Here is a 22,540-nt window from a genome sequence, read left to right as displayed (position 1 = left end):
CCTCGAGCCCTGGTAACTCGTGGAGCTTGACTTGTAGTCTCATCATCCACGGACTTGCCCTTCTGGGCGGCTGTAGCCTTCTTGGGCATCGCTGAAAACATAACATAACATTAGGAAAATGAATTCTTATATCGCACGATCTAAGATAAGAAGGGAGGGTAACATCCTATATGTACTGCAGCCTCCTGTTTATAAATATGGTTCACAACACACTCATAAACAAGACTCTACTACACAAGGTCTATAGACAACCCTAGGATGGAACTTCTCTGATACCACTTTTGTCACGACCCAAAATGATGGACTGTGACGAGTGCCCGAGTTCTACCTACCGAACACCCCTAAGCATACATCTAAGATATAAACATGAAATAAGTGTAGGTCATGCATAACATCTGCCCCTAAACTGCTGAATCATGTGAATAACATACGTGAGGAGACATACTCAAAAGACATATATACATATACATGCGGAATACAGTAGGGCGAGCCGACAAGGCCACATACTATCCAACTATACATGACTATCTACAGACCTCTAATATAGTGTAAAACTGTATAAAGGATGGGACTGGGCCCCGTCATACCCTTATATGTATACAAACATATCGTACCAAAACCCAATAGCAACAACAAAAATATAATCCAATATAAGTTTCTCTGATTATCTTAAAAATCATATTGAGAGGGAAGCTCGTTTTTGCTCAGAACAAGATATAAATTTAATCCAAATCTTATTCTATAAATTAGTTTACAACCTTCAGAACATCATATTTATATGTACTATATTATTTCTAGTTCAAAACATCCACAAAATTCCTTCCAAAAAAGAGTCATACGTCTAACACCTTAATTTTTATCGTCAATCACTTGTTTTTCATCTTTTCTTCTTCAATCAACTTAATTAACACCTAGAAAAAACTTAATAACATCAGCCATAACATTATCAAATTATTTCTCACAATTTCCAGCCACCACAAACCATATATTTAGCCACAAAACAGTCCAACCAAAAAGACAACCATATCCCATGTTCTTTCAAGTGCTATCTTATGGTTTTTCACTCAAACAACACAACCAACACAAGATTAACCTTAGGCACAATCAAGAAGATGTTATACATACCTTGGACAGCAGCTACAACTCGAAACCATATCTCAACTTAGCTCACAATAGCCCTCAATCACACCACAACATCATTGAAGCATTCTCGTGTAGTCTTTAACACCTTTGATGATGATTTGAGTTTATTTCCCTTGAGTTTGGTTCTTGGGATCTTGGGATATGTTAGGGAGGTTTTGCAGAGCTTTTGGACGAAAGTTTGGTGAGAAATGACCCGAAATGAGGCTGAAAAATCGTTTAAAAGACGTAAGGTCAGTGGCCATCGCAAGCGGGTCCCAACCGAGCTGCTTGTGCAGTCTCGCAAAAACAAGGATATCTCTCTACTCCAATGTTGTATCGACAAACGGTTTAATGCGTTATAAACTAGACTCATAGATCTTCAATTAGGTATATAATATGTCCCAAAAGGACCCCATATAGCAGACGAAACATATTGCTGAAACAGCTCTATTATAAGGCAAATCCTTAGTCGGCTTTTCCGCAACTTTAATCCTATTTTACCCAAACTTTGTATTTTCTATCCAAACATCATATACAGCCATATTATGACTTTAAAATCATTTAAATAATGATTAACAAGTCTCATATTCATTACGTCACCTTGTGATGCACCGGGTGTAATAGAAACATCGACAGAGTCAAGAGAGATATCGAACGTGAACCAAGACCAAACAGGGATCGGTACTAGCCGTATAATGGAGACTGAAGAAGTAGTGGGTCCGGGCGGAACTCTATGAGAAACTAAATGAGAATTAATTGAGGACAAAGAAACCGGGGACTCATGAGCAAAAACAACTTCGATAGGTTCATCGGGCCTAAATAAGCAACGAGGTTATCAGAATAGAACTTTAATGTCGATGTTGCCGCCACTGTATCAGCTATCGGATGCATCAAAGATACCAAATGGCCTCTACCTATACAATCTGATCCAACCCAAAGGGATCCTAACCAGATATGTAAATATCATGGCACTCACGACCACAAAATGGAGGATTGCCGACAATTGAGAGAGGAAGTAGCCCGACTATTCAACAACGGGAAACTTAGAGAATTCCTGACCGACCAAGCCAAGAATCATTTCAGAAATAGGGATTCTAACAAATAGACCAAACAAGAAGAACCTCAACACGTCATTAACGTGATCATTTGTGGGGTCAATGTCCCGTAGGGGCCGATGTTGAAGCAAACCAAAGTGTCCATCACGAGGGAGAAACGAACTCAAGATTACATACCGGAAGGAACCTTGTCTTTCAACGACGAGTACACGGAAGGGATCGTATAGCCCCACAATGATGCACTGGAGAACAGCCAGCCGCAAAGGAGATGTTTGCGGTCGAAGAAGCGATTCTGATATCCATACTTGCAACGACAAAGGGGCCGAGATTGGTCATAAAGACAGAAACTAAATAGCATTACCGACATTAGCTCCGACCCAACCGAAGAAACAGGGGACTGATGAAGACGATGATTATGATTACGGGGTAACCAGGTCTTTTATAGCCCCTGATGATTCCGACGCCACTAAATCGACAGTCGAGGAGCTATAACAGGTCATATTGGTCAAACATATACTCGATCAAAAGGTATACCTGGGCACGGGGTTAAATCCTGAGCTTAGGAAAAAACTCATTCAGTTTCTTATGGCTAACATAGATTGTTTCGCTTGGTCCCACCTTGACATGACAGGGATCTCATCGGAAATAACCGCTCATAAGCTAAGCCTGGACTCGAAGTCCCATCTGGTGAAGCAGAAGAGGAGATCCCAGTCCGAGATCAAACATGCTTTCATCAAGGATGAGGTATCTAAACTCCTTAAAATAAGTTCCATTCGGAAGGTTAAATACCCGAATTGGTTAGCGAACGTAGTGGTAGTCCCTAAAAAGGGAATAAATTAAGAATGTAGGTAGACTATAAGTATGTGAATAAGGCATGTCCCAAGGACTCTTTCCCTTTGCCCAGCATCGATCGCATGATCGATGCCACGACCGATCACGAGATCCTCAGTTTTCTCGATGCCTACTCCGGGTACAACCAAATACAGATGGACTCGGGTAACCAAGAAAAAATCTCATTCATCACTAAATACGGCACCTACTGCTATAACGTGATGCCATTCGGGATAAAAACATCGGTGCCATTTACCAACGCCTAGTAAATCGGATGTCCGAAGAACAAATAGGAAAATCAATGGAGATTTATATTGACGATATGCTGGTTAAGTCCCTGCGAGTAAAGGACCATTTAAAACATTTGTAGAAAACCTTCAGCATATTAAAGAAATACAATATGAAGCTGAACCCGGAGAAATGTGCATTTGGAGTTGGGTCAGGTAAATTCCTCGGATTCATGGTATCCAATCGGGGAATCGAGATCAACCCTGACAAGATCAAAGCCATCGAAGATATCACGGTTGTGGACAACGTGAAGGCCGTGCAAAGATTAACCGGGTGCATAGCCGTCCTTGGACGATTCATCTCGAGGTCCTACAACAAGAGCCATCGGTTCTTCAAACTATTGAAGAAGAAGAATAACTTCTCATGGACCTCGGAGTGCCAACGCGCCTTGGAGGAACTCAAGCGGTATCTATCAAGCCCACCACTGCTCCACACATCGAAGACAGACGAACAACTATACTTGTACTTGGTAGTATCGGAGATAGCGGTAAGTGGAGTCCTGGTCCGGGAAGAGCAAGGTACGCAATTTCCAATTTACTATGTTAGCAGGACCCTGGGTGAGGCCGAAACTAGGTATCCTCACCTAGAAAAGCTGGCGCTCACTTTGTTAAGCGCCTCTAGAAAGCTAAAACTATACTTCCAGTATCACCCCATATATGTCGTGACTACTTACCCATTGAGGAATGTTATGCATAAGCCCAAGCTCACGGGCTTATTGGCCAAATGGGCCATGAAAATCAGTGGGTACGATATTGAATATCAACCCCGGACCGCCATTAAGTCTCAAATTTTGCCAGACTTTCTGGCTGACTTTATGCGGGCCCTAATACCCGAGGTTGAAAGAGAGTTATTAATCAACTCAGGAACCTCCTCGGGGATCTAGACCCCCTTCACAGACGACGCTTCGAAAGCAAAAGAGTCCGGACTTGGCATCGTATTGAAGCCATATACAGGCAATGTAGTTAGACAATCTATTAGGACTATGAAATTGACTAACAATGAGGCTAAATATTAGGCCACGATTGCAGGTCTCGAACTAGCCAAAAGCTTGGGACAGAGGTAATTGAAACTAAGCGCGACTCCCTCCTCGTGGTAAACCAAGTTAATGGGAAGTTCAAGGTCAGAGAAGAATGAATACAAAGGTCCCGGGATAAATTGCAGGTAATATTACATCGATTCAAAGAATGGACTTTGCAACACATACCTCGGGATCAAAACAGTGATGCTAATGCCCTCTCTAACCTAGGGTCATCGGTCGAGGACGATGAGTTCAACTCGGGGGAAGTCGTACAACTTATGAGATCAGTGGTGGAAGAAGGCCATGCCGAGATCAACTCAATGAGTCTAACTTGGGACTGGATAAATAAATTTGTAGAATATTTGAAGACTAGGAAACTGACCTCAAATCCAAAAGCATCAAGGGCCCTGCGTATAAAGTCAGCTCGGTTCAGCCTGTCCAAAGACGGAACCCTATTCAGAAGAGCATTCGATGGCCCACTTGCAATATGTCTAGGGCCAGGGGATACTAAGTACGTGTTGAGGGAAATCCACGAAGGTACCTGTGGAAATCATTCAGGCGCCGAATCATTGGTTCGAAAAATATTCAGAGCCGGTTATTACTAGATCGATATGGAAAAAGACACGAAGGAATTCATACGAAAATGTGATGAATGTCAAAGACACGCTCCGATGATTCATCAACCCGGGGAGCTGCTGCATTTGGTTTTATTACCATGGCCGTTCATGAAGTGGAGAATGGATATTGTTGGCCCTCTTCCATGGGCACCCGGTAAGGCTCAATTTATATTGTTTATGAATGACTATTTTTCTAAGTGGGTGGAAGCCTAGGCATACGAAAAGGCCAGGGAGAAAGAAGTCATTAACTTCATTTGGGATCATATCATATGCCGATTCGGAATGCTGGCCGAGATCGTGTGCGACAACGGGAAATAATTCATCGGCAGCAAGGTAAGAAAGTTTCTCGAAAATCATAAAATTAAAGGGATCCTATCAATGCCCTACCACCCTAGTGGGAGCGGAAAAGCAGAATCGACCAACAAAAACATACTCCAAAACCTCAAAAAGAGGTTAACTAACACCAAAGGAAGATGGAAGGAAATCCTGCCCGAAGTCTTATAGGCATACCGAACGACCTCGAAGTAAAGTACCGGGGCCACCCCGTTCTCACTAGTCTACGACGTCGAAGCTCTAATACCGGTCAAAGTCGGAGAGCCAAGTCTTAGGTTCCGATATGCAACCGAGGAATTGAACGGCGAGGCTATGAACACGAGCCTAGATTTATTGGATGAAAGGTTCGAAGCAGCCCTTGTCCAGTTGGCCGCCCAAAGGCAGCGGATCGAGAGATATTACAATCGAAGGACCAACCTTCGACACTTCAATGTCGGGGACTTGGTACTAAGGAAGGTTACACTAAACACCCGAAACCCGAATGAAGGAAAGTTGGAGCCGAAGTGGGAAGGCCCTTATCAAATTAGCGAGATCACCGATAAAGTATCGTACAAACTTTGAACGATGAACGGTGAGAAACTACCAAACAACTGGAACATAGATCACTTGAAGCAATACTATTGCTAAGGTACGATCCCATTCATTTCCTTTTATTTATTTACATTCCGAACTAACACTTGCAGGAAATCATCAAAGAACGATACAACCTTTAGGCCTGAAAACACGTGTTGTACTCTTTTTTCCTTGAACCAATTTTGTCCCAAATGGGTTTTCCGGAAAGGTTTTTAACGTGGCAACAAGTAAATCGTGCTAACTTAAAATTGAAGGTCGGTTACAAATTGGTATCGAAGACCACAACAGTATTCGAGGACTCTCTTTGATCGGCCCCAAACACCAGGGGCATCACCCTCGGATAACAACTTTAGCAAGGAATGAAACTTTATGATTCAATGGTCCCGGCTCGATCGGTAGGATTTATTGTAAGGGTCAAACGATCAAATGAATCGTGCCCGCATAGACTGATCGAGCCCTGGCACAAAATTTGTACACATGTGTAACTATTACGCACAAGAATAAAGTCTCTACCTTGCGGATAAATATCTTGTCCCTTAAAAACTTTTCTTTTCGTAAAGGAATTTCCTACATACGATCCCCTAAAGGTATCAAGCCCAAGGGCTACCTTAACTGGGTTCAAACGATCACCCAAATCGGGGACTACCGTTCAAAAACAAACTCGGATGGCTCGGGCTATCGAAGCCCGAGGGCACAAGACCTATTATGCGACGCCCGAACTAAAAAGGCTATGGCCATACTAAAACGGCTCGAAGACGTCCGATACCCGTAACAAAAACAAGGCCTTCAAAAATTTCATAACCGGTTCTAAAGGCTACCCTCGGCAAACTACAATCTAGAAAATCATAATTACTTTAGGAAATAAACTTCTCGATCATGTCGAACCCCCACGATGCCTTAAACAAAATAATATTGAAGGCAAGGCCTGTTTGAACCTCCTGACATGACCTAACTATTTTATGCTAAGGTATTTCGACCTTTGCAAACATAAAGAATAAAGCAAAGGAAAACATAATATATAAACTGCCGAAGGGGAAAACAAGCCTCATATAGTATATACAATCTTTGCAAAGGCCAAATGGCTCTAACAAAAATACAAACATACACGAGTACAAAAAAACAACAAAAAGGCAAAATAAATTTACACAGGCGTCTAAACAGCCTGGTCCTCTTCATCCCCAGTTCCATCGGGACCATCAGAGTCTTCTTCTTCTTTTTCCTCGGGGCAGTCCAAGTTTTTGGCCTCGGCCTCGAGCACCTTAGCGGTCTCGATCTCGGTCGATAGATCGAAACTCCGAGCATGGACCTCCTCGAGGGCCTCTCTTCATGACTGTCGCTTCTCGTATTCAACGATATCTTTCAAGCGATACTGGGCCACCTCGGCATCGGCCTTATATTAGGCCACCATCTCGTCGGCGTCAACTTTAACCACCGCCACCACTAACTTGGCCAATTCAAGCTCCTTGTCCATAATTTTCCGCTCGGAGGTGTCACACCTCCTTTTTCCCGAGCGGGTAGGGGTAAGGAGTTTTTCCAATTTAAGTGACATTAATCGAAATGAGATTCTTTATTTAATTCAGAGTCGCCACTTGGAATAATTTATGGTGTCCCAAGTCACCGGCTTATTTTAGAATCCCAAATCGAGAAAATTTTACTCTTATTTTTGGTCCGCTAACACAGAAGACCGGGTAAGGAATTCTGTTAACTTGGGAGAAAGTGTGAGGCACTCCCGAGTTCCGTGGTTTTAGCACGGTCGCTTAACAATTAATACTTGGCGTAATTATCTAAACCTATTGTGCATTTTTGTCTTTTACCGCTGTTTAATATTTATGGAATTTATTTGAACAAGTCACAATGTCGCACACTTGTCGTTTTAGTACACATTGCAAACCGCGCCACGTGAAACGCACCCGCGATTTACAACATGTTTATCTTTATTATTATTTGAAGTTATGGTCAAGTCGCGTGAAACGCGCACTTGAATTGGGGTTTGTGTATCATGACTATGCCACATGAACCGTACCCATAGTCACGATGATTTATTATTAATCGCGCCTAAATCAAGCTACGGTGTTTGAATATTATTCAATTACTAATTTTGACATTATTGTAAGGTCATGAGGTATGTATATTGTTATGGAGGAAATGAAGTAAATTAATTATGGAAAAAGTTGGCTAGCTTGTGAATGTTTATTTGGTTTTGGTCATGTGCAACAATTAGCCCATAAATACGCTAGGGAAGTCCAATTAAAGTTTTACACCAATCATGACCCAACCTAATCTCTTATAGTTTTACTTCTAACCAATATTTGAAATTGGACTAAATTTATGGCAGGAAAAGATTGATACATGCAGGACCAATTATAGTCACTAAGATAGGAGATCAAAATGAAACTAAAGCATGCTAAAATGGAAAGCCATTACTTCATTGAATAAACAAGAAAAGTAACGAATTAATACATATTCATCAATAAAATTAATCATATGAACTACTAAAAAGGACAATAAATTAATCTTAAAGAATACTCAACATGAGAACAAATTAATCTTAGCACACTCAGATGCAAACTCGATCATATCATACTCAAAGTTAAATTAAAACAGAGTGGCCCAAAACATTAATGAGAAAAAATAAAATAGAAAGAGAAGTGAACCTTTGTATTTATGATTGTGGATTTAAATTACAACCACTAAATAATAGGATAGCTCTCAACTGGACCCTTCGGACCACGGAAAACTCGAGCGGCAAATCTCAACTTGCAACCTCAATCGACCTTGCAAAACTGATGATTTAGTGGCTATTTTTGGATATTTTTTTTTTTTGGGTTAATGATGGCTCAAAAGTGGTCAAGGGCTGGTGATTTTGGGGCGGTGAAGCTGCTGGATATTTCGAAAGAAAGCCGAAGAAAGAATGACACGAGTAGAAATTTCCTTATCCTAGAAGAAAATAAATTTTTCTCAATTCCTTCCTCCCTATTTTTTCCTTTCTCTCTATCCTTTTTTTTCATCACATTTCTCTTCTATTTATAGAAAAATATTTCGGATTTTTCAGATTTTTATTTTTTATTTATTTTTAATTAAAAAGAATTTTCACTTCCCATTTTTCTTATTTTTTAAAAAAAATAATTCTCCACTTTCATTTACTTTTATTTTTTAATTTCTCACTTTTTTACTTTTAATATATTTTAAATCCCACTTTTTTACTTTTCTTTTTTTATTTTTATTTTATTTTTCTTTTTTTATTTTCCACTTACTTTTAATTTTATTTTTAAAAAAAAAATCAGATACCCTTACTTTTATTTTTTAATTCCAAATTTATTTTACTTTTCATTTTTAAAATTTCCACATTCTTTTGCTTTTATTTTTTTAATTTTCCAATTTCTTTTACTTTTTTTATTAAATAATTTCTACCTACTTTTACTTTTACCTTTACTTTTTAATTTTATATTTCTACTTTTTCTATTTTTTAATTCCCATCCGAAATTTATTTAAAAAAAAAAATAATTAGTTTTTATTTATTTTCGGTTTTTAATTCATTTTATTTAGGTGCTCACACCTGCCCCTCTTTGCTTGGAAATATGAAGAGTTTTCAGGCAAATACTAGGTGAGCCACGTGACTAATTTCTTACTAACCCATTATTCAAAAGGAAAAGAAATAAAAGATAAGGTGCAACCGAGCCCTGGTTTTGGACAACCTACATATCCCGGGTTATAGGGGAATCAGGTCACGTGTAGTTCAAGGAGAATGGTGGAATGATGAGTTGAGGAGTCGAGTGAGGTTCCGTCGAGGCTACGGTCCGCGGTCCTGCTATTATATAAAAAAGAAATTAAACAAGCCTATCAGTTATGAGTTACAAGATTCCTATCTATGAGTCTTCAGAAACTTGATCTTGAGTCTTGACTGGTTCTTCATGTAGACTCTGATATAAACCTTGATGCTCGCTAGCTGTAGGTTCTAGTTCATTTTTCTATAGCTTATTCTAATAAAAACAGGACTCCAATACTCGTGGCTTCAGTCATATCTTAGCATTCCACATCTTTTCAATTGCTTTTGCATTTTGGATTCACTTATTTTTTTTCTTTGCTTTTATTCTGAATTGAGACTTCTTCTTTTGGTCATCTCGAACCATGTGCCTCGAGGTAAAACCTACTAAACCTATCTTGATTGCATTCTGATTCTTGAATCATTATTTCGGAGTTTGATAACGTTTTAGGGTCTGAGCATGAAGTCCGCAAGTATGTCATGTTATTGAAATCTGCATTTAACAGAACCGAAGAAAGAATAAAAGAAGTGACAAAATTAAGAAAAAAGACATTCCTGGACAATGAAATATTAATTTCATTTGATATTATTTTTTTTTGAATTTTTGTTTTTTGAATTTTAAAGATAGAAGGGTTTACATCGGAAAGTAAGACAATAAAGTAAAACATCCGGATCACACCCTGAGATATTCCGGACGCAGAAATGATAGAAAGACTGGCTACCGAGACTCCCGTCTGATGGGGAACATTCAAGCTTGGCGACCATTTTTTGGCTTTTCTTCTGTCTCGGCAATGGCTCCAATGGCCTTCAGTGCCGGATCAAATTTCTCATCTTCACAAATCATTCCGACTACTGGCCGATTGTTGTGAGCAGGCAAAGGATTGTTCATCACATCAGGAGCCTCTTCGTCCCGAAGAACGATTCTTTCAGCTTCAATCAAGTCCTCAACTGCCCTTTTTAGAGTCCAACAGTCCTCCGTACTGTGTCCCACTGCTCCAGAGTGGTATTCACATATAGCATCAGCTTGGTGCGAGGGGGACTCGGGGTTCGGCCGGTTCGGGGCCACTGGCTCCAGCAGACCTAGCCTGATTAGCTTTTGGAACAAGCTTGAATACGATTCACCAATAGAGGTGAACTGATTCTTTCTAAAAGGATCTCTTGGGCGAGGATTGTACTAGGGGACATTTGGTTGAGGATTATATGGAGCTCGGTAAGGATGGGCATTTCTGGGAGGTGGAGCGTGGTTTTGTGTATAATGATGCGACCGTGTGTAAGGTTGCGCGTTCATCACCGCATAGGAAGGCGGTGCCACGGCATAAGTAGCATCTTGAAGGGATAATAGTGTGATGGGACCTTAGGAAGCACATATGATTGGCTGAATGACCTGCGGACCCCCTCGAGCTCGAAGCCATCATGGCTCCCTCTTCTCTCTCATTTCTGGTCATCAAACCCTCCGAACCATTCTGAGCAGCCTGTGATATGTCCTTAAAAGCAGCATGACTCAAGATTCGACCTGTTTTTAAACCATTTTCAACCACTTCCCCAATTTTGATAGCCTCATCGAACGACTTACCCATAGCGGACATCATGTTCTAGAAGTAATCCGCCTCTTGGGCCTTTAGGAAAACCATAGCCATTTATGCTTCGTCCATTTGAGGATTTACCCTGGCGGCTTGCTCGCGCATTTGACAGCATATTCACAAAAACATTCAGTGATTTTCTGGACACAGAGTTCTCTTTTTGGATTTTTCACTCTTGCTTTTTTTGTTTTGGTCACTCTTTTCTTTTCTTTTTTCCTCCTTTTTTTTTGTTTTCACTCACTTTATTTGATGTCAATGATCGAATACGATGGGAATTGCCTATGTATCATGACGCCGCATGAATCAGATCTTACGTAGTTCGAAAAAATCAGGAATGGAGTAAATAAACTAACTTTTTTTTACTTACTTTTTATAACACTCAAACTGTGAGAGCGTTTAGAAAAACAATATAATTTATTTATTTATTTATTTTTGCATTTTGTTTTTTTCTTCTTTTGGAATTTCCGAAGGAAAGGCTTTTAAAGAGGAAAGAAAATATTTTTGAATTTTTTGTTTTGATTTATTTTTTTAAAAAATTTCGAAATAAAGACTTCTAAAGAAGAAAGAAAATATTTTTGGATTTTTGATTTACGATTTGTTTTTTGAATTTCTGGGCAAAAGACTTCTAAAAATGGTGGAAAATATATTTTTGGGTTTTGATTTGATTTGTTTTCTTTTTTATTTTTCGAATGAAAGACTTCTACAAAGAAAAAATATTTTTGGGTTTAAAAATTTTCTTATCTTTTATTTGTTTGAATTTTTCTAAGAAAAGACTCCTAAAGAATGAATTAAAGGAAAATATTTTTTGAATTTTTAAAAATTGGGGCCGGAACCGATGAGGTTTGCCTACGTATCTCATATCCGGTGAGAATCAGACCCGCGTAGTTCGGTAGATTTTGGAGCAATAGGAAAACACGATTTATTATGAAAATGACTTCTTTTTTTTTTAGAGTTTCAGTATTTTTCAAATACCTGAATTTTCAGAAATCGGGTAAATTTCTCTCTCTTGCCTCACTCTTGGTTTTTCTTGATTTTCTTTCCCTATGCTAGAAATCATTCAACATGCAAGCCGAAACAAATAAATGTACAAGTAGCACGTAACAATGCATCAGGATGGTCTTTTGATTTGGGTACACCTGTCCTAGACGGACCCAACCCCTGTGTTGAGTCCCCAAAGTCAAATGCACGTGATGCAAACAGATGTACCTACTAGGGATCCGGCATGAGGTTATGTCATTCTAAGTTTAAATCCTGGGTGTATTGTTCTAGACCTAGCTTACTCGAGCGGACAACTCGAGCCGGGGGGGGGGGGAGGGAGGGGCAGCGTACCGGGGATACAGAAACTTCACCGGCTATGCAACTTGTCCGAACCTCGTTCTAAAATTGGGATATGCCTCTAACAGTATAGAAGCCACGCGAAGCGCACCGTTCCCAGAAGATTCAGAAGACTCAGAGAGAAGATGGTTTCGTACAGTTTATATATAGTTCAAATAATATCAAAGCGGTAAAAAATAACATTTAGCACATTAAGCTCAAACAGGGTAAAAATTAGATAATAAACAAAAGGCAAGTATAACAGTTATTCTAAGCTCGAATTTTGAACCCTGAACCAAAGATTCTGGGTTCTGGTCTCCAGCAGAGTCGCCAGAGCTGTCACACCTCCTTTTTCCTGAGGGGGTAGGGGTAGGGAGTTTTTCCAATTTAAGTGACATTAATCGAAATGAGATTATTTATTTAATTCAGAGTCGCCACTTGGAATAATTTATGGTGTCCCAAGTTACCGGCTTATTTTAGAATCCCAAATCGAGGAAATTTGACTCTTATTTTTTGTCCGCGAACACAGAAGATCGGGAAAGAAATTCTGTTAACCTGGGAGAAGGTGTGAGGTACTCCCGAGTTCCGTAGTTTTAGCACGGTCGCTTAACAATTAATACTTGGCGTAATTATCTGATTTATTCATGTTTTAAACCTATTGTGCATTTTTGTCTTTTACCGCTTTTTAATATTTATGGAATTTATTTGAACAAGTCGCGATGTCGCATACTTGTCATTTTGGTACACATTGTAAACCGCGCCACGTGAAACGCACCCGCGATTTACAACATGTTTATCCTTATTATTATTTGAAGTTATGGTCAAGTCGCGTGAAACGCGAACTTGAATTGGGGTTTGCGTATCATGACTATGCCACATGAACCGTACCCATAGTCACGATGATTTATTATTAATCGCGCCTAAATCAAGCTACAGTTATTTTTTACTTTTATTTTTTAATTTCTCACTTTTTTTACTTTTTTTTTTTTATTTGCCATTTCTTTTTTTATTTCCCACTTACTTTTCCTTTTTTTAAAAAAGAAAATCAGATACCCTTACTTTTATTTTTTAATTCCAACTTTATTTTACTTTTTATTTTTTAAATTTTCACATTCTTTTACTTTTATTTTTTTAATTTTCCACTTTCTTTTACTTTTTTTATTAAACAATTTCTACCTACTTTTACTTTTACTTTTTAATTTTATATTTCTACTTTTCCTATTTTTTAATTCCCATCCAAAATTTTGTTTTAAAAAAAATTAATAATTAATTTTTATTTATTTTTGGTTTTTAATTCATTTTATTTAAAAATAAAGACAAAAATAATAATAAAAATAATACTAATAGTAATAATTAACCTTTTAAATTATTAATAATAAGCTAAAAAATATATATTACATTCTGAAAATATTTACATAGTAGAAGGTGATAAAAATTCAAATATAGTCAAAAATTAGATGCTCACAGGAGGCAGCCGAACTTAGCCGAGACTGGAGCTCTTCGACCTTTTTTGCACGTGCCTCGGCCTTTTCCTTTGCTTCTCGAAGCTGGACCTCAGCCAAAGTCAGTTGCGCCCGAGCAACCTCCTTCTCCGAGACCAGACGATCCATCTTATCCCTCCATTCGTCGATCTCGGCCTTGACAACGTCCATTTCAACTTGAAGTTGGGCAACTTGGTCGATTTTCTGTTGGACCTGCAGATTCCGATCATTAGTTACCAAGTCTAATTCTTCATCACTAAGCTCAAATATTTTTACCTGCTCGACCAAGTCATCATGCTCCTTTCGAGCCACCTTCAACTCAGCTCGGAGGCTCTTAACCTCCCCCTCGCGTTGCTCAATAAGAAGTTTGTACATCTCTCTCTTCTCAATAAGCTCTTTGGCTTTCGCCTCAAGGAGACTCAGCTCTTCTCGATATCGGAGGAAGGTCTCATGGTGAAGCACTGAGGCCTGCGAATACAAGGAAAAATATTAAGATAATTAAGTAACCAAAGCTGGAAAACGAAAAGGTTTGGTAAACACTTAACCCGATTAAATGCATGTTGTGCTTCGTTGAACAAGCATGGGGATTCCACCTCGTTCATCTTTGCCTGGTCTTCTTCGGTCACCAGGCACCGGAGGTAACTAGCTACCCCGACAGACACGGAAAGGACCCGGGCGTCCTCCGAAACAGAGATAATGAGTGACCGCTTTCGACCAGGATCGACACTCAGAGCAAGAAATTAGTTGATCAACCTCGGGCTCGAGCTAGATCTACCTATCCCCGAGGGCAGACTTCTTCTTGGTACTTCTATGTCACCCAATCCGGTGACATTCTCCGTGACGATAGAATCCACGCCATCAAAAATGCTTTGGAGGGGATCGTTCGCTCCTTGGACCCCCTCATTTGAACGCTCCATCGCCGCTTGAGCTTCACCAAATATCGAGTCCGTGAACAAAGGCGATCTTGTTATATCGATGATACCGAGTGGAGCGAAACCGGCATCTTGAGGGTCCTCAGCCCCACTGATGCATCGACCTCTTGAGTTTGGGAGGGATTGGCCTCTATCGTCCCCTAGTTAATGCCCGTTCTTTAGGGACCGATGGCTCCCGGGCCACTAAAACTTCATCCTCTTCATACTCATCCCTGAGCCGGTGGAGGGAGTCCGAATCAAGTATTCGAGAGCTGGAGGATTCTTTTGGCTCGCGGATCAGCCTCCTTTTTGGTTTCTTTTTCTCCGAGCTCGGAGAACCCAAAGCCCTTTTTCTTTTCTTCTCTTCACCCTGTCTCGGGGCAGGGGACTTGGTGGGTACATCATCGCTACCAGATGGGGGCCTCATTTGGACATCCTTGGGTAAACCTGCAAAAAGAAATAAAAAAAGGACTCAATCCTGCAAAGAGGAAACCAAATATCACTTATGAAAGAGATCTCACCATGCGAACGGGCCTCCCATCGTCCCTTTGAAATCTCGCGCCACGAGCGCTCAGAATAAGGCCTTTGCGATACAATGCCCTCGACCTACTACTTGAGTCGAGGAACTGCGTTCGGGATCCGGGCAACGGCTGCACCGTCACAGAACACCGATAAGAAGGAAGGAAAATGGTGATAAATAAAATTTTGAAAGCAAAATTATATACTTATGTTTCATATTCCACTTCTCAAGGAATGACATGTGCTCGGCCAGGATCAAGTGTGAGGTCCTTACTCGGATGAAATGGCCTAGCCATCCTCGATCTCTACTGAGAATGCAGCTTTACTAGCCCGACGGGCGAGCTTGATCAGTCCTCCCCGGTAGAGTCGGGGACTGTATAAATGCATAAGGTGATCGATCGTGAAAGGGCACCCCTCGATCTTGCTCACAAAGAAACAGAGGAGGATTACGATTCTCCAGAAATAGGGGTGAATTTGACCGAGGGCTACATCGCATCTCTTGCAGAAGTTGATGATGACCGGGTCAAAGGGACCCAATGTGAAGGGATAAGTGTAAACACTTAAAATCCCTCGACGTGGGTGGTGATGGCTTCATCAGGTTCGGGAACTACCACATGCTTGTCAACCCAGTTGCAATCCTTTTTGACTTCAGAGAGAACATCCTAGGTGATCGAGCATATGTACCTCGAGACCGCTTCACATCGACCTAGTACAAAAGAAGTTTTTTCAACCTTGAAACCGGCATTGACCGGGCACCCCCCGGGAATAAACATTTTCAGAGGAGGCTCTGGTGCCGGTTCCTCGATGGCAGTGCGCGGGAGGATTTTCTCGGTAGCCGGTCACGAGGAAGAGAGAGTTTCTTTTTGGGGAACAGACTTTGAAGTCTTCGCCAATTCTTTGAAAAATAAGGGAAAAAGAAGGAGTTAAAAGAGTATGCTTGATAGTTTGGGATAAAGACAGAACATAAGTTCTTATAAAAGGATTTCAGAGTAACCAGAAAATCAATGCTTGGAAGTGTTAAAATTTCTAAGGTACGAGGTCACAAGGTTTGAAAGTAAAGTTTGAATGAACTAATGAGAGGGTATTTATAGTTTCTCAGTGACTGTTCACATCTAGGAGTGGGCGACCGGAAACTGACGGGCATTTAATGCCATTAAGACTTGACTAACGAGACGTTTTGACTGTTTTGTCGTTTCTGTCACAAAATATCTAAGTGAGGATCGAAAATTCATGTCGTTTCTCGTCATCTACTCTCCAAAAAACGAGGGGACTAGCTGTATACGGTCGAAATCGAGCTCGCCTACAACTTAGTAGATTAGGCTTGGAACGTGGCAACCAAGGACCGAAGATCGACCTCGAGTCCCACCGAGCTAGAACCCGAGGTCGGAACGCCTGCCTTCGAGGAGCAGTGAGTCCGGTGTCGACCTTAGCCTCGAATGAGTTCGGAGAAACATTGATGAGATAACTAACAGAAGACTGAAATATCCGTGACCGATCAGATATTGCGGCGGAAATCTCGACACGTATCTGTAAGGAACCGACAATCAACGAATCAAGAGACTTTTACCTTTTATGAAAATGTACCTAGAGTAGGACTCCTCTACTATAAAAAGAAAATCTGATAATTTATTCAATAGATTGTAACACGCACTCCAAAGCAATACAATATTATTCTCCTTAAGTTTTTACTACTCTCTTTAAAGCTCTCATTTTTGTGTCTTGATATCGATCGAAGTACCTGGTTCGAGGGTGATTAATTCTCCACGGCTAAGACTGTTCAATTCGTGTGGTTTGCATTTACTTTTTCATCTTATTTCAATTGCAGTCTAATTTGTCGTTTTGTATCAGATTAAATCATGTATCCTTAAAATCACTTACAAATTTAATTGTTATCCGATTTTGAAGGTAAACACCTTGTATGTCACATCATCTTCTTAGAAAAAATATATTTACTCATAGATTCAGACTATAAAAAAGAATAAGAAAATCAAATGGAGACACCACGTGCCCTAAAATGATAACTCCGTACTCCAATGACAAGGTATCCACCGACTAGCTTTTCTCTCAAAAATATCTTATCTTAAAATGTTAGCGTAATTTTTACATTATTAATTAAATTCCATTTCCCCAGCCATATATCCTGTTCCCAATTCACAAGCACTACCTCAGAGTAGTTTCTGAATCAGTAAAAAAATGGGAGTGGTGATCATAGACGGATCAACAATTCGAGACTTCGTGAACGACGAAGCAGCTTTTGCAAAGGCAATCGATAAAGGATTCACCGATTTGGACCTCAACAACGACGGCGTTTTATCCCGTTCTGAGCTTCGCAAAGCGTTCGAGTCTCTCCGCCTCATAGAGGCTCACTTCGGCGTCGACGTTGCCGCTTCGCCGGAGGAACTCACCCGCCTCTACGATTCCATATTCGAGAAGTTCGATTGTGATCACAACGGCACCGTTGACCGACAGGAGTTTGGGAATGAGATGAGGAAGATTATGCTGGCGATCGCCGATGGACTTGGATCATCGCCGATTCAAATGGCTCTTGATGATAGTGACCAGAATATGATCAAACAAGCTGCCGATCTCGAAGCTTCTAAGCTTCCTGCCTAATTAATTATAACCGGTTTCCAGTTCTCTAGCAAAATAAGTCCTTTTTCTATTGTTTCAATTTTCAGTCATGTCTTGTTTCCATGCTGTGTTCTCAATTCTGTAATTTTACATACTTATATACAAATGAAATGTAGGACAACTTTATGCATTTCCATCTAATATTTGCATGAAACAATTTTTTTTTATAGCCAAACGTTCCTTTTCAGTAGCAGTACCATTTTGGCACTGATGATCCGGTTCGAGGAAAATAACAAGTTAATAAATGGACTTAATAAAGAGAAATAGGAAGGAAAAAAAAATTACGTCGCAAATGGATTTAATATAGAGAAATAGGAAGAGCATAAAAGAATTTATGTCGCCTGAGAGATTCGTAGTCTCGTGGGGAACCCATGTACTTAGCAGGCACACGCCTTAACCACTCGGCCATAGCGACTTTGGATGCAAAGTTATTGAAAATAGTTCTTCATATCGGTTAAGGATCCTGTTGTCAAGTCTTGTGTCATGATGGATGAGGAATTGGGCTCAAAAAGGATATTGGGCTATCCGAAGATGCAATTATTGGCCCAACTAAGAGAAGCAGAAGAACTAAAAGATCACCACAAAGGCTTTTGGGCTATATCTGGGATCCGGGTTGACGGGTCGGGTACATTGTAATGAATAGTTAAATATGGGAATGGTAGCAGTAGTACAATAAGCTAAATTTTGTAGAAACTTCCCCTCTCTGGTTGATCTCTTCCTCGTCTATTTCTCTTTGTGACTCTGTCTCTCCCCCATCTTTCTTTTTGTTCCTATCTTGGTTATGTTAACGTCTATCTTGTTATTCTTTAATTCAATATACTGAGTTTCCATTAATCAAAGATCAATTCTCAGTTCCTAGTTGCAATTGTGTTGTTTGAGAAGTTCATAACATTGGTACTTTCATTGGTTTGGACTCCATGGATCTCTACTCTTCTACTAATATCAATTATCACCTCGACGCCATCCAGGGACTGATGATGGCGATGATGGACAATAACAATTGTATGCTGATAATTCTCGGCAACATTGAGAACAAGTTGTATGCCTCTTCCAAGACGATCCCCAAAACGTCTGCACATCGGGATGTGGTTGTGCCTTTGGACCATAAGTGCGAACCAGAGTATATATCAACAATAGATGTTGACTGTGATTTGGATAACGGATGCTCTAGCCCTGCGGATGATTCCTAAGTACTTATTGAGATGGTGGAAACTAAAAATAACGAGGAGGAAAATTCAAAAAGCTATGCCTGCATAATGTTCGTTGAAATACCCAATAGGAAAATTAACATGAAAGTTGAAGATTCAGTGAAGAATGAAACCCAGGTGTTTGACGAAATGATTCATACAGTTTCTGTAGTTAAGTTTGCTTACACTGACCATGTCATGTTTGGTAATCAACTAGCATTGCCTTGTGTCCTTTCTGCTTGCAGCAACATCTAACGTCTCGACAACGGTATATTTGATTACTTAAGTGGTCTTGCTCATGCTAAACTTATTTTATCCTTTCATCAATTTACACTTAATCATTTTAGATTAGAGTTTCCATTTGATCCTGGCTCTAGTTCGCTTACCAATTCCTTAACGTTACAAGAAGTTGTGTTATTTCTTCTTCTTCGAGCGACTTGGGTTCTGATAAGTTAATAATGTCAACCTTGTGGAATTCTTGCATTACACCCTTGAAACTTCATATGTGAAATACTGTTGATGCATATAATTGGGTGGACACAAACTGTGTGGGTAAAAGTGTTCTCATAAAAATTGTTATGGGTGGTTATTATGCTAATTATTCTGTTATTGTTGGAATTCCTAAGAAACTTATGCAGATACGTATATGCATCATCATTGTTTGGGCAATTACCAAGTTTGGTCTTGTTTTGGATAGCAATTGTCCGTCTACTGTCCAATTACTTGCTGACACAAGGAAAAAGGTGGGTTATACTATTATAAACGTGTGTGTGAATGCTCCATTTGGTGTCACAAATATTATTTTATAACTTGCAAGTGGACTTGTTATTTCCGCTATCGTTATTTTAGTTCCTCGATTTGAAGTTATTTCTAGTAAATTCAGAGTCCCAAAAGTTACGGGCCTAATTGCAGCTTTAGATGAAACTTTCAGTGATCTTTCTGTTTTGGAGGTATGGCTTCTCTAGTTCGAGATTCTTATATGTACCACAATTACATCCATGAAAGACTTGATGATTTGGGGTGGAGCTGTGCTTATCAGTACATCCAAATCCTCACTACATGGTTCACGATGTAAAGTTACATTTCGATTGATATCCTGCCACATGGGGAAATCCAACAGGCATTTGTAGAGATTGGCAACAAAGACCCTTCATTTAAAAGATCATGTGAATGAAATGGAGCAAGTGAACTTAATCTTGTTTTAGATAAGATGAATGGTTGTGAAATCATTAACGCGATGACTGTAGTTCTAACAGGGGAAGGGTGGCTACTGCCTGTGGATATGATTGGATATAAGAATATCGAACAAGCTGGTAAAACTGGGTAGAAAACAAAGATGCGGACTGCACAAATCTATCAAGGAAAAATTACACTACAAAGGGTTTACCCATTCCTGATGATGGCTTTCCTATACCATTCAGAGACAAGTTAATAATGTTCTTACAAGGTTCTTTTGAAGATACCAACTACAAAGTTCTTATGATACAGTACACCATTCCATATAGTGAGGGAGATAAAGAAAATCTTTGTGTTGCTACAGTTAAGGAGGCTAAAAGATTCTATTCCTTGCTTGGCCTTAGAGCAATTGTTGCTTTAATAATCTCTGGCCGTATTATGACATACTTATATACTATGAGATTAATCTGGGATCCTGGAGTTGATGGTTTGATCTATTTGTTTGACCCTTATAAAGAATTGGCCAATATTTTTTAGGGTGAGGCCACCAAGGTTAAAGGGAAGGCAGCAATTGGAGTTGTCTGCAATCTACTACAAGAGCATGAAGGAGCTCTTGCTCCCTATTTGACTCTTCATAAGTTCACTACTATGACATTAATATTTCTCTACTAGAACCTTGAGGACAAGCTCCTTATTGAGGGTGGGGGTAATGTCATGATAGATGAGGAATTTGGGCTCAAAAAGGATATTAGGTTGTCTGAAGATGCAATTATTGAGCCAACTAAGAGAAGCAGAAGAACTAAAAGATCACCACAAAGGGCTTTTGGGCTATATCTAGGATCCGAGTTGACGGGTTGGGTACATTATAATGAATAGTTAAATAGGAGAATGGTAGCAGTAGTACAATGGGCTGAATTTTGTAGAAACTTCCACTCTCTCTGGTTGCTCTTTCCCTCGTCTATTTCTCTCTGTGACTCTGTCTCTCCCCTATCTTTCTTTCTGTTCCTATCTTGGTTATGTTAATGTCTATCTTGTTATTCTCTATTTTCATGTACTGAGTTTCTATTAATGAAAGATCAATTTTCAGTTCCTAGTTGCAATTATGTCGTTTGAGAAGTTCATAACATCTTAAAGCTGCCAAATTGGTTTGATTTTCTTTAGAAGTCTTAAGGTATGCTTGATTGATTGTTTTTGGCACAATTCTGGCTTATGTCTTTTGGTTTTAGTTGAATGTGCTATTTATGTTGGGTTCGCTTCATTTCTGTATCTTGAGTTTCTGTTGGGGATAAAAGAATAGCATAGTCTAAAACTGGGCATAAATATTTTTTTTATCCCATTTATTTAATAGAGACATCTCTTTTCATGTTTTAGCTGGGCATCAATTTTTCATTGTGGCATATTGCATGGTTTGGAAGTACAACATATTTCTCTCCTAGTATCTACGGATTGTAAACGAGGGTAGATGCCGAATGTAGGTAAACGTATGGGTAATAATGTATCAATTGATTTCTGATGTATCGAAGTGACTGAATTTGTAGATATTGCAATGAAACCCAAGGATATGGTTTAATTCGAGAAGATGACATAAAGTGGCCCTTATGTTCAGGGAATATATGTGTCTAAAATCGTCCTTTAAGCTTGCAAGAGTTAGTCGTTTAATTTTATCAAAAGTAAGTATTTCTCGTTGTTCCCGTTAACTTGAGCCCTAATCCGATAATTAAAATTAACGGATGGAATCAGTGAGAGAAATTTCCATGGCAGTTAGGCTTCAACAACTTTGTAGCAAATACAAATAGGTTTAATCACATTCCTTGGTGGCTTATGCTAGGAAGTTGTGACAATTGAAGGATCAAATGGCTTGGGGTTCTTAATCGTTATTATTGCACAGGTAATGAGATTGATTTATCCGATACTTGTAATTGTATTTGAGGCAAAAGCTCTACCAAACTGAGCTCAACTGTAGCATTCGACGATGTTATGTTATTAGTAGCTGTGAACACCCTTAAGTCTGGTTATTATCACTTATTGTCTTTTACTTTTCAATTAAATCTTTTTGTCTTGTAGGTTCTAGAAGACTGGACAATTGTCATTTTGTTAGCTTGTTTGTTACATTCTTAGTTGTCCTTTTCTGTGATATTTAG

General features: G+C 39.6%; 2 protein-coding genes across 2 annotated transcripts; one reads left to right on the top strand and one right to left on the bottom strand.

The window, feature by feature from the left end:
- Positions 1 to 13,930: 13,930 nt before the first annotated feature.
- Positions 13,931 to 15,701, bottom strand: LOC138895694 (uncharacterized). The gene is made up of 3 exons (XM_070180430.1): positions 15,680 to 15,701; positions 15,098 to 15,333; positions 13,931 to 14,443 (listed from the first exon to the last, which is right to left on the bottom strand). Exons 1-3 carry the CDS (start codon positions 15,699 to 15,701, stop codon positions 13,931 to 13,933), a joined length of 771 nt encoding a protein of 256 aa, XP_070036531.1.
- A 1,809-nt stretch (positions 15,702 to 17,510) lies between these two features.
- Positions 17,511 to 18,166, top strand: LOC104121022 (uncharacterized). The gene has a single exon (XM_009632917.4). The coding sequence runs from the start codon at positions 17,599 to 17,601 to the stop codon at positions 18,016 to 18,018; it is 420 nt and encodes a 139-aa protein (XP_009631212.1). The 5' UTR covers positions 17,511 to 17,598; the 3' UTR covers positions 18,019 to 18,166.
- Positions 18,167 to 22,540: the final 4,374 nt, after the last annotated feature.

Source organism: Nicotiana tomentosiformis, chromosome 1, assembly GCF_000390325.3.
Source record: "Nicotiana tomentosiformis chromosome 1, ASM39032v3, whole genome shotgun sequence".
Lineage (NCBI taxonomy): Eukaryota > Viridiplantae > Streptophyta > Magnoliopsida > Solanales > Solanaceae > Nicotiana > Nicotiana tomentosiformis.
Note: the sequence above shows the minus strand (reverse complement) of the source record. Positions and strands in the feature narration are given on the sequence as shown.

What these genes read in the sequence shown, in the direction of transcription:
- LOC104121022 (XM_009632917.4), top strand. Translation starts at nt 17,599, where the DNA reads ATGGGAGTGGTGATCATAGACGGATCAACAATTCGAGACTTCGTGAAC.
- LOC138895694 (XM_070180430.1), bottom strand. Translation starts at nt 15,701, where the DNA reads ATGGCTAGGCCATTTCATCCGA. An exon ending in GGCTAGGCCATTTCATCCGA is followed by an intron (nt 15,334 to 15,679) that starts GTAAGGACCTCA and finishes TTCTTTTTGCAG; the next exon opens with GTTTACCCAAGGATGTCCAA. An exon ending in ATGAGTATGAAGAGGATGAA is followed by an intron (nt 14,444 to 15,097) that starts GTTTTAGTGGCC and finishes TTGTATTCGCAG; the next exon opens with GCCTCAGTGCTTCACCATGA.